This window comes from Trichomycterus rosablanca, chromosome 15, assembly GCF_030014385.1.
Source record: "Trichomycterus rosablanca isolate fTriRos1 chromosome 15, fTriRos1.hap1, whole genome shotgun sequence".
In the NCBI taxonomy this organism is placed as follows: Eukaryota; Metazoa; Chordata; class Actinopteri; order Siluriformes; family Trichomycteridae; genus Trichomycterus; species Trichomycterus rosablanca.
The window spans coordinates 28,868,721-28,885,055 of NC_086002.1; the positions used below are offsets into that span (position 1 = coordinate 28,868,721).

The 16,335-nt window shown below is 36.5% G+C and overlaps 2 protein-coding genes across 2 annotated transcripts; both read left to right on the top strand.

Moving 5' to 3' along the window:
• The first annotated feature begins 4,710 nt into the window (after positions 1 to 4,710).
• LOC134328823 (pre-mRNA-splicing factor CWC22 homolog) lies at positions 4,711 to 7,936 on the top strand. Its single transcript, XM_063010055.1, has 2 exons — positions 4,711 to 5,209; positions 7,676 to 7,936. The coding sequence occupies exons 1-2, from the start codon at positions 4,741 to 4,743 to the stop codon at positions 7,828 to 7,830; spliced, it is 624 nt and encodes a 207-aa protein (XP_062866125.1). The 5' UTR covers positions 4,711 to 4,740; the 3' UTR covers positions 7,831 to 7,936.
• A 747-nt stretch (positions 7,937 to 8,683) lies between these two features.
• LOC134328465 (histone H2B-like) lies at positions 8,684 to 9,106 on the top strand. The gene has a single exon (XM_063009558.1). The coding sequence runs from the start codon at positions 8,684 to 8,686 to the stop codon at positions 9,056 to 9,058; it is 375 nt and encodes a 124-aa protein (XP_062865628.1). The 3' UTR covers positions 9,059 to 9,106.
• The last annotated feature ends 7,229 nt before the right edge of the window (positions 9,107 to 16,335 follow it).

Consider the following 16,335-nt stretch of genomic DNA (forward strand, 5'->3'; position numbering starts at 1 on the left):
CGAACCCACTCCATCCAGTTATCCCCAAAGGCTCTTTTAAGAGCCACTTACATGCTTCCACTGAAATGGGCATTTTTCATAACTTTTTATTTATTTATTATTCCATTGTGTGTGCGTGTTCCGAGTTATAATTTAGTTATATTTATCAGTTTTAAATATTAGGAAAAATTGGTTAATGTGTTTGTGTGTGTGTAGAGATGTACTTTACATGTTACAACAATTATAAACAAGGTTACATAAGTACAGCTGATTAAAGATTGGCAGATGGTGTCTTATAACAATATTAATAATGTTTATAGTGGTGTATGTTTATGGGGCTCTATAAAGCACTGAGTTAGTAAGAGTAATATAGTAGTTATGAGTAGTAGAGTAACAACAAAAACATGACGGTAAGTAAGAGGGAGCAGTAAATTGCAGCGGTGGTTAAAATATCAGGCTACTAATGCAAAACAAAAAATAAGTTAATAATCAATAATTATTATTCAGAATAATATAACAATAATAAAATGCTATTCTAGGTACTCAACACAGGGTAATTAGAGACATTTTAGAACAGACATACTGTAAAATATTAAGTGTAAATAATCATGATTACTCATAATAATGATTTTTATTTCTATTATAGTTGTTGTAATAATAGTATTATTGGTGATGGTAGTAGTAACTGTAATTATAATGTTATGGAGAACCAATATACGGTTAGTGGAGCGTTTCTTCCATCTCGTGACCAAAATGTGAAAACACGAACTAAATCTGTGTGTTTATGTGTGTATGTGTGTGTTTTCTTTTATGTATGTATATTTTTATGTAACGTAAAAAATTGTTAGGAGAAATTAGTGGCGTTGGTGTTGCACGGTGTACACAGTCTGTATTTTACACAGAGATCGTATTAACTGATTGTAGTGTAATCTACAGTATGGCTGTACATTGGTAGAATGTAAACATGCTGGATGAAGGCATAAGGAATGAGCAGAATATTGAATGTTAACCATGAAGACTGGTTATTGTAATAATGGTAATAAAACAACCGTATTCACAATTATGCCTTTTCTAATTTGGTAATTCATGTGTTTCAGCCGCCACCATAGCTAACAAGTGTTAACAAGTGTCATAAGTGAGTGAGATAAAGACCATGACTGAATTAGATTAAAGGGGAAGACCCTGTCCTGTTCCAGCAGGACTATACCTCTGTGCACAAAGCAAAATCCACAAACATAAAGAGAAGCTCGGCTTCAAGAAGCTCCAGTGTCCTGCACAGAGGCCTGACCAAAGCTCCACTGCACAGCTGAGGAATTAAAGTTTTTGGTAATATGGATTGAGGCTTTCCTGACCAACATCAACTTGAAGCCATACAAATGCTCTTTTGACAGAATGGGTCCAAATTCCGACAGATACAGTTCCAAGTCTTGGGAGAAGCGTGCGTGTGTGTAACACTAACCTTTGCCCTCTGAGTCCCGCAGCACCGACTCCCATTTCTGACGGGTTTTTGTCACCGTTTGCAGGTTCTCCGGCTGGTACTCACACTCAGGCTGGAACTCATTGTTCTCGCTACCTGATCTGAAGGCATGAGGACCCAGGTGTGGTTCGTCAGCTCCAGGTGCGCCTTGTGTTCCTAGGCAGCACAGATGATATCTGTTGAGCTCAATTTAAAACCTCCTTCTAACCCAAACTTCGATAACCCCAAGTTATTTCTAACCTAAACTATGATAACCCAACAGGTTTTTAACCCTAATTAGGAAAACCCCAAAATGTTTCTAACCCAAACTAATATAACCCCATGTTTCTAAGCATAACTATGATAACCACAACATGTATCTAACCCAAATTAGGATAACCCCAAGCTAGTTCTAAACCTAATTAAGATATCCCCAACATAATAACCTAATAATAATAATCATCATTTTTTTACTATCAGGCAATGAAATTAGAAGGAGGCAGAGTAAAAACATCAACATTATTTCACTATTTAATTTACTTTCACGAAAACAGGTGGGCATAAAAAGTGTAGGTTTTTACATTAACAATACACAAAATCTTATTTCTATAACTTTTGGAACTTAATGACTTCATTTGCTGTTTTTCAGTCCTTTGAAGCAGTCAAGACCAGCTTTGTGATGTCCAAAAAGTACATAAAGCGCTATAAAAAGACCTTGTTGCTTTTGTATTTGAGCTAGCAAAGCTTCACACCTGAATGTTGTGCATTGTTTACGTTCTTGTATTTCACGGTGTTTAGTACCTTAATGGGGATTTAAATTGTAAACCTTAAACAGCTTTACTTCTGACTTCAGTAAATAAATAGTCGTCTTAACAACATAAAAAAGAAAATCCCCCCCCCCGTAAAAAAGAAAATTAATTAATTAATTAATTAATTTGAGTTCACATATACGGACACATTTCTAAAACAACACATGGCTCCTACACTTACACAACAGATTCAAATATATATATATTTTTTAAAACTCAGAAATTGCTTTAACACTGAAACATAAAATGTCTTATTTCACTTATTTGGATTTTATTAATACACAGCTTTGACCACTTTCACTTTAATCAAGATGTGTCTGACTTTGAAATATGTTTATGAAATGTTATGCTTTAGCAGAATATGACTTATAACGTCCCATTTCTCACAATACAGTGAAATATACAAACACATTTTTTAACACAGATGTCACTTATAAAGACTTGCATCAGTATTGTTCAGCACAGACAAATCCAAACACTGCTTTACACATTTTTTATGTTTTTTTTGTTTAATGTATTTACTGTTTATGTCTTTTTTTAGTTATTCACTCATTCATGACCCTAACATCCACTTTAACAAAACATAAATGGCTCTAGCAGTCCAGGTGACACATATTCAGGGCCAGCTGTAGCCTAGTGGTTAAGGGGGTCACTGGTTCAAGCCCCACCACTGCTAGGTTATCACTGTTGGGCCCTTGAGCAAGGCTCTTAACCCTCAATTGCTCAGCCTGTTACTGTAATGTAAGTCGCTTTGGATAAAGGCGTCTGCTGAAAATGTAAATATCCACCTATTTTACTTTTTTTTTTTAACTCTCTCTCTCTCTCTCTCTCTCTCTCTCTCTCTCTCTCTCTCTCTCTCTCTGTTTTTATCATAACGTGTCTCTAATGTTACTTTCACAAGCACTGAAAAGTTTCTAAAGCTATTTGTTTGTTTCAAATTTAATATTCACTACAACTGTACTGATTTGAACTAATATGATTTTTTTGATTAAACACTGCTGTATTCTCCCACACTGTCTTTCTGTATTCCATATGTTTTTTTTTTGTTTTTTTTTTTTTGGCTACATTGTCATGTCTCTAATGGCTCTTTGTCCCACCTAATTGTACAATATTAAAAAATGCGACAAACATGGCGATTATAGTACATTGTAATAGTGTTTAAGGTTGCATAGGGTTTAGGGTTGTTTCTTTGTTTGTCTTTCTTTCTTTTGGCACAACATGTTTAGAAAAAAAAATCTTAACATTAAACATTAGTTACAGAAAAATATGTCATGTGGAATACATCACATCGATTGTGGACCGATTCACTGTGGGGTAAAAACAGTGGAGGTTCTAAGTTACGCGCTTTACATGAGGCCTACTCCGAGCAGCTGCGGTCACAGTGGGCGGTCGCTGCTTAACTCCGCCCCATTGTCTTCAACTAGGTCCGGTAGTGTGAAATAACAGGCTCGCTGTGAACGCTCGTCCTGCATTGACTCACTTCATCTAGACGAGAGTAGTAACCATGTCAGGAAGAGGAAAGGGCGGCTTTGATCAGTAATCCTCTTCAAACACGTGAAAGTTTTGGCCGCAGCACCTTACGGTGTTTGCGGCCGCTAAGTACAAACATTTGAAAGTATGGCTTCCAGTATGTCTTTTCGAGAGTCATATAATAACCGTTTTCTCAAATACTGGGCGAAAATCTCCTTCATAGGATCTGGATCTGCTCCAAGCAGAGATGAGGTGGCAGAAAAGCTTTTTATGTCCCAGTCGGTGAGTGGGGAAGACATTTTCTCCTTCATCAGCCTTCCAAACCGGAAAGACTTTGAACTTTGTTTTCGTAACGAAAAATCATTACGAGTTTTCATGGACATTTACAATTCAAACAAAGAACAATGGAGAGATTTCGAAATATTCTCACCTTTGCAGTTTGACATAAAAACAGTGATTGTGAAATTTTGGACAGGAAGAATTCCAGATGAAGATGTGGAGATGTATTTACGTCGCTTCTGTGACATTGTAAAACCAGCCATTAAGCCTGTGGATCGGTTCGGCATTTGGTATGGGATTAGGAAATATCAAGTGAGAATTAAGAAAGACCTCAACAACCAAGACATAGGGATTCCAAACAACATCTCACTGGGTCCGTACAATGGGAAAATTATCTACCAAGGCCAAATTTCCAGATGTTATACATGTCAAGCGACTGATCACATTGCTAAAGAATGTAAGGAGGTGAAATGTTGGCAATGTAGCAGTTTTGGACATAAAGCTAAAGATTGTAACAACTCTGCAATTTGTAATTTATGTGGAACTGTGGGTCACACTTTCTTTATGTGCCCTAACTCTTATGCTAACCGTTCTAAGACAAGCTTTGGCACAGAAGTAAAGGAAAACCTTTTTGAAAGTGTACAACCGTTATTAACGACTGAGGCTGGGGAAAAAAATATTCCACCTGAAGCCAATTCTAGTAATGAACCTGAATTATCACAGACAAAGGATAAACAACAAAATGAAATGGATCAAACTGAAAGCCTTTTTATTAATACAACTTTGGAGGAAAATGGGACTGTTACAGAATGTAAAAATGTTGAAGATTTAAAGCAAACTGGTAATAACGACAGCAGTGAAACATCATCAACAGAGGACAGCAGCAGTGGTTCATCCAGCAGTGACGATTCATCTACAACTGAGTCTGGAGAGGAGTCAACTAAAGGTTCAGCATCGGAGTCGTGCAACATTGCTTTAGAAATCTCACTTATCTCTAATGAAGGAACTGAGGATATACGCCAGGACGACACGTCTACTTCCAAGGAACTGAAAGAGAAACGCAGTTCTTCATTAAATCCTCATGTGCGAAAAGAGGAACTTCACCGAAACAAGAAGGGTCGAAGTATGGAGCACACAAGCACAGGAACAAAGACTTCTGAACACCTGACAGACAGCAACGACAAACGGAAATGGAATTATTCAGAAGAGACTGAAGGTAATGAAGTTTTAGTTACTAAAAAGGTTAAAAAGAAAATTCAAAAATGATCTTTCTAAATGTCCTTTAATAGTTTATTGGTTGCTTCTTGTAATGTAAGAGGAATTCAGTCAGCTTCTAATAGATTTAAAAAGATACAATTATTGTTAAGGGAAAATTTTGATATTTTATGTGTGCAAGAAACTCGGCTTTCAAATGTAAATGATGTTAAAGATGTACAAAGTTTGTGGTTTAAAAATAAGAGTTTCCTTTCAATCGGGGAAAGTAAAGCTGACGGTATCGGAATTATGTTTTATAAAGAAAACGTAAAAGTTATTCAATTACGTGAAATTATTCCAGGCAGATTAATGTTTATTGATGTGTTTTGGTTTGATAAAAAAATCAGAGTAATAAATATATACACGGCTCAAGACAAAAGTAAGAAAATCCAACTTTTTAATAAAGTTAAAGCATTATTATGTGTAGGGTTTTATATTATAGTGTGTGGTGATTTTAACACAATTACCGATGAAAAAGATAGAATTTCAAATAAACCATTTAAATTAAGTAGGGAAGGAAAAGTTTTAAAACAAATTATGGAAGAGTATTGTATGCAAGACACTTTTAGAATAATGTGTCCTGATCGAATTGACTTTACTAGATCTGATAGCTCATGTCAAACTAGAATTGATAGAATTTATGTTAATAAAAATTTTCAAGTAAAATCTTATAAGACAAAATTAATTATTGAATCCGATCATTTGACAGTGATATCCAAGATTGATTTTAAAAAAGAGATTAGTACAAATTATTGGAAACTAAATATAAATATTTTAAAGCATCCAGAAGTAATCATGGGATTAAAAGAAGATTTGTTTAGAATCATGTCTTTAAATGTATTTATAAAAAATGATTGTAAATTGTGGGAAATTCTAAAAATTCAGATCAAATATTTTTTAAAACACGGAAGTAAAATGGTAAATCAGAAAAAAAATAAAAGGTATAACTATATTATGAAAAAATATATTAATTTAAAACAAAAACGTTTTTTAACGGACTACGAAGATAATGAATTATCAGATTTAAGAAAAGAAATAGATACCTTAAATAATGAGTCCTTGACAAAATTGCAAATTCAAATAGGATATAATTCTGATGAAACTTTAAATTCATCTCAAGTGACTCATTTATACTCCCAAAAAAGACAAAAGGCTTACATTAGTTCTATCAAAGATAAAAATGGTACAGTAGTTACAGATGCTAAAGAGATAATGAATACTATTAAAGATTTGTGTGAAGATATGTATAAGGAAATTGAAATTGATAAAAAATCTTTAAAATCCTTCTTAGACTTTAAACATAATACAAACTATGACTATTTAGGCGAAAGTATTAAAGAATGTGAAGTGGTGTCTGCTATTAAACAACTGAATCTTAAAAAATCTCCTGGTAAAGATGGTTTGCCATCTGAATTTTATCACTTTGATATTCTTGTTTTTTCAAATTTATTAACACGGGTGTTTAATTTAGGTGTAAAAAGAGGTTATATGCATGACACTTTTTATGATGGTGTTTTATCTTTATTGTATAAGAAGGGAGATGTAAATGATATTAATAATTGGAGACACTTAACCTTAATGAACATCGATTACAAAATTTTCGCCAAAATAATAATGAATAGGTTAGAAGATGTATTAGATTTAATAATAATTAAAGAACAAACCTGTGCTATCAAAGGAAGACTAATGTGGGATAATTTAAATATTTCGAGGGAATTGGTGTTTGAGAGTGGTGAAAGTTTTTATATGGTCACTTTGGACCAGAAGAAAGCCTTTGATTTTGTATCAAGAGAATATTTATGGGAAGTTTTGAAAATGTATAATTTTTCTGATAATTTTATTAACATGATTAAGTGTATGTATATAAAATCTAATGTGCAGATTAATGTTAATGGTAATTTGACAGAATGTTTTCAAGTCATGAGAGGTGTTAAACAAGGTTGTCCCCTCAGTGCTGCCCTATATGTTCTTGGCTTAAGTCCATTAATTACTAAAATTCGAAATGATAAACGACTACAAGGAGTTAGATTAGGTGACAACCAATTTATAATATCTGCATATGCTGATGATATTACTGTGTTCATTAAAACAAGAAAAGATTTAGACATTATTTATGAACATTTCTCCTTATATGAGAAAGTGTCAGGAGCCACCCTGAATGTTTTAAAATCAGAATGTGTGTGGATTGGAGACATTAATAAAAAATTTCCAATTGATGTATCAGAGACTCAACATCTTAAAGTCCTAGGTATATATTTTGATAACAATGGCTGTGTAGATTATAACTGGAAAGAAAAAGAACAAATTATTAAAGAAGAATTTAGTAAATGGAAAAATTGTAATTTAAGTTATAAAACAAGAATAAATATGGTTAAGACCTTTATCTTATCAAAAATAATATTTTTATCCTGTATTTTCCCTCCCACAGATAAATGGCTTAAAAAAAAAGAAAAAAAAAAAAAAGAAAAGGCGGCAAAGGTCTTGGAAAAGGAGGCGCTAAGCGTCACCGCAAAGTTCTTCGTGATAACATCCAGGGTATTACTAAACCCGCCATCCGCCGTTTGGCTCGCCGTGGCGGTGTGAAGCGTATTTCCGGCTTGATCTACGAGGAGACCCGCGGTGTGCTCAAGGTTTTCCTTGAGAACGTCATCCGTGATGCCGTCACCTACACCGAGCACGCCAAGAGAAAGACCGTCACCGCAATGGACGTGGTGTACGCTCTGAAACGCCAGGGACGCACCCTGTACGGATTCGGGGGTTAAACGTTCAGACCTCCACGCTAACACAACGGCTCTTTTAAGAGCCACACATATTCTCTACAAAAGAGAAATTTCTTCTGCTTTATTATTAATATTGTTATTATTAGTAGTAGCACGTTCACTGATGCGTGGATGGGCAAATCACTCGTTAATAACACATTCACTTATGTAGCCCTAAAAGCTTGGAATTATTATTAGTAGTTAGTAGTCATACGGCGTGTTTGCATACTACCAATGTACAGCCATACTGTAGATTACACTACAATCATTAACACGATCTTTGTGTAAGATACAGTAAAACATTGTGCCCGAATGCTTAGCTTAAAAAACTAAACAAACAAAAAAATGAAATTGATCGATCTGTGTATGTATAATATATATATTATATAAAATTTAATAAAATGTAATAAAATATTGCTATTGATTCTTTTATATTCGGTTTTAAAACATGTATCGACCTCAGATTAAGCGGGAACAGACAACAAAGAACAGATTCTAGTGAATAGGGCAGAAGGGGGCGTGGAACGGTATGTTCTCTGTCCAATAGAAACCCAGGACCTTGGACCAATCAGAGTTACGTGTTTCATCTTGGCTTACTCAGCATGCAGGGTTAATAAAGCGGGCGTGTAGAGCGTCTACATTCAGTTGCAGTTTGTTCTAGAGGAAACAGCAGCATCATGCCCGAACCAGCGAAAGCCGCGCCCAAGAAGGGCTCCAAGAAAACCGTCCCCAAGACCGCCGGCAAAGGAGGCAAGAAGCGCAGAAAGTCCAGGAAGGAGAGCTACGCTATCTACGTGTACAAGGTCCTGAAACAGGTCCACCCTGATACCGGGATCTCCTCCAAGGCTATGGGCATCATGAACTCCTTCGTCAACGACATTTTCGAGCGTATCGCTGGTGAGTCCTCTCGTCTGGCTCACTACAACAAGCGCTCCACCATTACCTCCAGGGAGATCCAGACCGCCGTGCGCCTGCTGCTTCCCGGTGAGCTGGCCAAGCACGCCGTGTCCGAGGGTACCAAGGCCGTCACCAAGTACACCAGCTCCAAGTAAAGCGCCTTAGTCGCTCTGGCAAACCAACGGCTCTTTTAAGAGCCACCCATCTTATCAAGTTAAGAGAATTTTCCTCTTTTTAAATATTAGATCTGAATATGTTATACACACTTTATCTAGATAGCCTCACATGTTTATAATACTTGATTTTTTATTTATTTATTAATATATTACTATTTTTGGTCACTTGTTTTTCACGGTTTGTCCACGACTGTCACTATGTGGTGAGTTTAGGAGATTACACACAATAAAATGTCACTGTACTCTTAAAAAAGATATTATAATACACTCAGAGCCGTAGAGAGAGAGATGCTACACTCCTTGATCTCGCCAAACAAACCCGGTGCTGTTAAAATAAAAAAATAAAACGATAACTAACTGTAACTGTATTAGGCGTTTACAAAACTAACGAGAACGTACTAAAATTATAGATAGAATAGCCTTCGTTTTCGTGTTCATCATTTTATTCATGAGCATTGTGAACTGATATGAAATCGATGTTTTCCACTCGAGCACCGTACGGTACCTCATGCGGTCTTTCCCAATCCGCTCCCTCCTCACTAACACTCCACTACAGAGGGACCCTCCACGTGAACGCGCAAACGGAGGCGGAGTGGAGAGGGGGAGTGAGTAGGGAGCGGATTGAGATTGGGGGGATTGGGCTCCCTGACGGCACTTCATGTTTACATTCCGTTTCTGCTCTCCACGCTAGCCTGCAAAATGACCACAGCAAAAGTTAAGTTGATGTTTTTCTGATGTGTGTCTCATGAATTAGTTCATATTATTATTAGGGCTGTCGTTAATCGCGGTAATTAACGCGATTACGGCGTTAAATTTGTAATCGCGATTAAAAAAAAATCGAGGAGATTTTTTTAATCAAACTATTTTTATTCAGCTGTTGGTGTCACGTAAATTTGCGTCTCTGTGGTAATTTTTGTTTCTTAAAAGTGCATGAAGCAGAACTCTGATGAACAGAACTTCTGATAGCTTCCCTACACACTCGCTCCCTGCGCCCCTATAGTACACTTAACATTCTTAAAGGGCCAGACACTAGATGTGTAATTCACATTACATGACAGGTGAGAGGAAACATTTTTAAGGAAAAATAGTTCTTGTGTGAATTACAAGGGCAGGAAAAACTACGGCAGATACAGAAGGTGCACCGGGGCCCATGGCAGGGGGGCCTCCACAACATTAACCTCTCACCTCACTACCATTGGCTGCACTCGCCAGGTCCTTATTATTATATTACAATATTTTTGTTAAGTTAAATTAAAATAACTAAAACTGTGCATTAAAAATACCAGAGGCAGAAATTTGGACTTGAAGTGTAACTTCTGAGTGACTTTTAATTCATTCTGATCAGCTATCAGCAGATGCAATTTGTTGAGGGGGCCCAACATTTTTTTTTGCACTGAAGCCCATGAGCTCCCAGTTACACCACTGGTGTTGCATCTAGAAATGGATCATATTATGAGCGCCTGTTTTCAGTGGCAGGGTTATGGACAGGTAAAGATCCTCACTTTTACCAATTCATGTGAACAGACTCATTTAAAAAAACTGGCTGAAAGATGGTAACTGTCAACAACTACATTTCAGCAGCAGTAGTATTATACACATTTTGCACTTATGGCTGATATCTTGTGGACTGTTACAGTTTTTGTGGACAGTTGGTTGTTCAACAGTATTTGAAAAAAAAATGTAAATGGTATCTTTTGTTGAGTTTTTATTACACAGTACTTACTCTGACCTTTTTGAATCCTGCACCTGAAAAATGACCCCAAAAAATAACCCATATGAGACAGAGTGGGAGAATAGAGCAGTGTATGACCAAAAGTCATATTAAGTCAAATCAGTAAATTTGTAGTGAAATTGAAATAAAACAAACAAATAGCTTTAAAAACCTTTCAGTGCTTGTGAAAGTAGCATTAGAGACACGTTAGGATAAAAAAATATACATCTAAAACACCTGCAGCGGTGTAGGAGGAGGTGTAGGGTGAATAAAACATGAAGGTAAAATTGTGTTTAGGAATGTGTAATATATAAATGGACAACGCTTGTGTTTGTTGCTAGCTTGTGCAGGTGTGTGTGAGAGAGAGAGAGTAAAAAATTTAAGTAAAATAGGTGGATATGTCTCACCTGGACTGCTAGAGTCATTAATGTTTTGTTAAATTGGGTGTTAGGGTCATGAATGAGTGATTAACTAAATAAACAATGAAAACATTAAACAAATAAATAAATAAAATTTGAGTAAATAAGTTTTCAGATTCTTCGGTGCTGAACAATACTGACTTATAAAGTCTTTATAAGTGACATCTGTGTTAAAAATGTGTTTGTATATTTCACTGTATTGTGAGAAATGGGAAGTTATAAGTCATATTCTGCTAAAGCATAACGTTTCATAAACATATTTCAAAGTCAGACACATCTTGATTAAAGTGAAAGTGATCTTAGCTGTGTGTCAATAAAAGCCAAATAAGTGAAATAAGACATTGTATGTGTCGGTGTTAGCTGTGTTAAAGCTATTTCTGAGTTAAACATTAAAAAGTGCATCTTTATAAAAGAGATGTATCAGATAAATAACTAAAATAGACTTGAATCTGTTTTGTGATTAATAGAAACATCAGTAGAATGTGAATGTTGGAGCCATGTGTTGTTTTAGAAATGTGTCAGTATATGTGAACTTAAAGCTGATACGGTGATGTTCTGTAGATCTTACAGCACAAATATGTAGGAATAACTAAAATGAATGTTAGTGTATTAAAATATTCTTCTTATTATCATCATTATTATTCTAAATTGTTATGTTTTTTTGTTCTTCCATTTCTGCTACATGACAGTTAAGCACCCTGGACTCGATCTAGTACTGCTTGGTAGCTGTGTTTTACTTCGCACTAAACAGAGTAACAGAACAAAAACATGCCAGTAAAGAAGAGGGAGCAGTAAATTGCAGGAAATTGCAGCTTGCAAAAAAGAGGAATAATAATCAGTAATTATTATTCAGAATAATGTATCAATATCAATAATAAAACACTATTCTAGGTACTCAACACAGGGTACTTACAGGCATTTTAGGACAGACATATTGTAAAATATTAACTGTAAATAATCATAATTACTCATAATAATCAATTTGTTTTTAATATTATAGTTGTTGTCGTAATAATAGTATTATTGGTGATGGTGGTAGTAGTAGTAACTTATAATATAACTAGTTACTTATAATGTTATGGAAAACATGGTGTGTGTGTGTATACATTTTACTCAAACACACACAGATACTACTAAGAAACAAAAGTGCTGTAAGAACCGGTGACAAACATACACAAGTCCATCACTGTTTAATATCTACATAAATGATTTAGTGTGCAGCCCCCGGACTCACTCTGCAGGACGGGGAAGTAAAATTTCTACTCTATGCAGCTGCACCTAGACCTGTTGGAGCAGTACTGCCAGAACTGGGCCCTAGCAGTAAATCTGAAGAAAACAAAAATGATTGTGTTCCAAAAACAATCCTAGATGTCAGGAACACATGGCACCAGTTTACCATGGACAGCACTGCCCTGGAGCACACAATGCAGTACACTTACCTTGGTCTCATCATTACATTTACATTTTCAGCATTTAGCAGACGCCTTTATCCAAAGCAACGTACAGTGCAGTTACAGTATACAATCAGAGCAATTGAGGGTTAAGGGCCTTACTCAAGGGCCCAACAGCAGCAACCTGGCAGTGGTGGGGCTTGAACCAGCAACTAGTCCAGCATTACTAGTCCAGTACCCTAACCACTAGGCCACGGCTGTACTCATTACTGTATCAGGGAGTTTCAGCATGGCAGTGAATGCACTAAAGTATTGTACGTACGCAATCAGTAGGAGATTTTACAACATTGACATCCCCACCTCAGTTTGGAGTAAATTATTTGATAGTGTGATACAGCCCATTGCACTGTACAGGAGTGAAGTATGGGGTCCACTGAAATCTCACAGTTCTATTAAATGGGACAAACATCCAACAGAAACCCTGCATGTTCATTTCTGTAGAATGATTTAAGTCCTAAGAAATGATAGAAGTCCTAAGGAAAACACCGACCATTTGGCAATATTGTTTCCTACTGTCATGCCTATAGAGCTACTTGAATCTGAATCTACATACTACATAAATAACAGCGGTCAGAAACTCCGCTGCTCGGAGCGTGACGAGACTGAGCAGATCTGGCCATTCAGTGATGGGAGAGCAGTACAGTGGCGTGTGCTAAGTTGGCGACTGGAGCCGTAGAGACAGAGCTTCGGGATCGGTGTGGAAGCGACTTGGAACCACGAGTGACCGGCGTGCAGGTGAGACGAAAGGGTCGAGACGCACTGGAAGAGGAGCGTGGAGGAGCTGCACCGGAGGCTGCTGTCGTGTTACATTTCACCCAGGCCTTGGAAGACTTACACTGGGGGTTGGTGGTTACCACTCCCGGGCAGAGTGTGAGTATTATCTCCCGATGACGTAAGGGTGGGTGGAAATACTAAGTATTGAATTCGGCTGGTGCTCGCTTGAGCGAATAGCAACGAAGACGTACTGCTGCATGCCCGTGTATTGGCCAGAATACTGCGGTCTGTTCTCTTTGTCTCCCTTCTAGCCGGTCGTTACCGTGAAGCACGTGGAGGAGAATCAGTGCGGAGGAGAGAGAGACATTGAGCCGCGTCACGTTCTCGGGGTCTGCATCGTGGAGACTCCGGCCAGGTTCTGCTGTGGCTGGGGAAAGTTCGCTCCACGATTTCCTTTCCTTTTTCTGACAATACACTTTTAAGAGTACTGGGAAATGGATCTTTTACTCTTCTTTCTAGACTAAATAATTGAGTACGATTTAGAACCCCTGAGATTGTCTTGTCTATTTGTTTTTGTCTGTTTTTATTTGGTTTAGTTACGTATTTAGAGTAATTGTTTGTCCTTTTGTTTCTTTCAGTATTGATACTGACTGGGCACGGGTTATATTAATTAGTAGTCTAAGTGTGTTATTTGTGGGTAGTGTGTTGTGAGTTTGATTTCCTTTGATTGATGTGAAGGTGTTTATTTTGGGGTTGTGTGCTGGGGGTTGTATGGGGGATGACCCTAGCCTAGTCGTAGTAAACTGTGAGTAAAAAAATTACCCTAGTATTTTAAAGTATTTAGCCTGTCGAGAAGAGTAATTTTATATTGGTCCTTTATGTGAATCTAATTTTTATGGTCAATAAAAATACTTTCTAAAAGTTGGAAAATTGTGGTGGTTCATCTTGACTGCTCGCACCCCAGATTAAAAAAGAACCTGTGGTCTTAAAACATGGTGTTTGCTTAGATTTAAAGAAAAACCTTCCTTATAAATATAAAAATCTGAGTTCCTAGAGCTCGTTAAACTCCTAGGTGGCGTTGTTGGCAACATTAAAGTACAAACTGATATAGTCCCAAAATTCTTGTCGCAGGTGGACCACGACCCACCGGGTGACACATACACTTTTTATGCCCACCTGTTTTCATGAAAGTAAATTAAATGACCTAATTTGGGTTAGATACATGTGAGGGTTATCATAGTTTCGGTTAGAAACATGGGGTTATATTAGTTAACAAGGAAAAACTTGTTAATGTGTTTGTGTGTGTGTAGAGATGTACTTTACATGTTCTTACAACAATTATAAGCAAGGTTACATAAGTACAGCTGATTAAAGATTGGCAGGTGGTGTCTTATAACATGATTAATAATGTTTATAGTGGTGTATGTTTATGGGGTTCTATAAAGCATTGAGAGTTAATAAGAGTAATATAGTAGTTATGAGTAGTAGAGTAACAACAAAAACATGACAGTAAAGAAGAGGGAGCAGTAAATTGCAGCAGTGGTTAAAATATTACGCTACTAATGCAAAAAAAAGAAGATTAATAATCAATAATTATTATTCAGAATAATATAACAATAATAAAATACTATTCTAGGTACTCAACACAGGGTAATTAGAGAAATTTTAGAACAGACATACTGTAAAATATTAAGTGTAAATAATCATAATTACTCATAATAATGATTTTTATTTCTATTATAGTTGTTGTAATAATAGTATTATTGGTGATGGTAGTAGTAGTAGTAACTGTAATTATAATGTTATGGAGAACCAATAGACGGTTAGTGAAGCGTTTCTTCCATCTCGTGACCAAAATGTGAAAACACGAACTAAATCTGTGTGTTTATGTGTGTATGTGTGTTTTCTTTTATGTATGTATATTTTTATGTATTTTTATGTAATATAAAAAATTGTTAGGAGGATTTAGTGGCGTTGGTGTTGCACGGTGTACACAGTCTGTATTTTACACAGAGATCGTATTAACTGATTGTAGTGTAATCTACAGTATGGCTGTACATTGGTAGAATGTAAACACGCTGGATGAAGGCATAAGGAATGAGCAGAATATTGAATGTTAACCATAAGACTGGTTATTGTAATAATGGTAATAAAACAACCGTATTCACAATGATGACTTTTCTAATTTGGAAATTCATGTGTTTCAGCCGCCACCATAGCTAACAAGTGTTAACAAGTGTCATAAGCGAGTGAGATAAAAACCATGACTGAATTAGATTAAAGGGGAAGGCCACTTCCTGTTCCAGCAGGACTATACCTCTGTGCACAAAGCAAAATCCACAAACATAAAGAGAAGCTCGGCTTCAAGAAGCTCCAGTGTCCTGCACAGAGGCCTGACCGAAGCTCCACTGCACCACTGAGGAATTAAAGTTTTTGGTGGCACTCACACTCAGGCTGGAACTCATTGTGCTCGCTACCTGATCTGAAGGCATGAGGACCCAGGTGTGGTTTGTCATCTCCAGGTGCGCCTTGTGTTCCTAGGCAGCACAGATGATATCTGTTGAGCTCAATTTAAAACCTCCTTCTAACCCAAACTATAATAACCCCAAAATGTTTCTAACCGTAACTATGATAACCCCAACATGTATCTAACCCAATTAGGATAACCCCAAGCTAGTTCTAAACCTAAATTAATCCTATTTTTACTATCAGGCAATGAAATTAGAAGGAGGCAGAGTAAAAACATCAACATCATTTCACTATTTAATTTACTTTCACGAAAACAGGTGGGCATAAAAAGTGTAGGTTTTCACATTAACAATACACAAAATCTTATTTCTATAACTTTTGGAACTTAATGACTTCATTTGCTGTTTTTCAGTCCTTTGAAGCAGTCAAGACCAGCTTTGTGATATCCAAAAAGTACATAAAGCGCTATAAAAAGCTTTTGTAGTTGAGCTA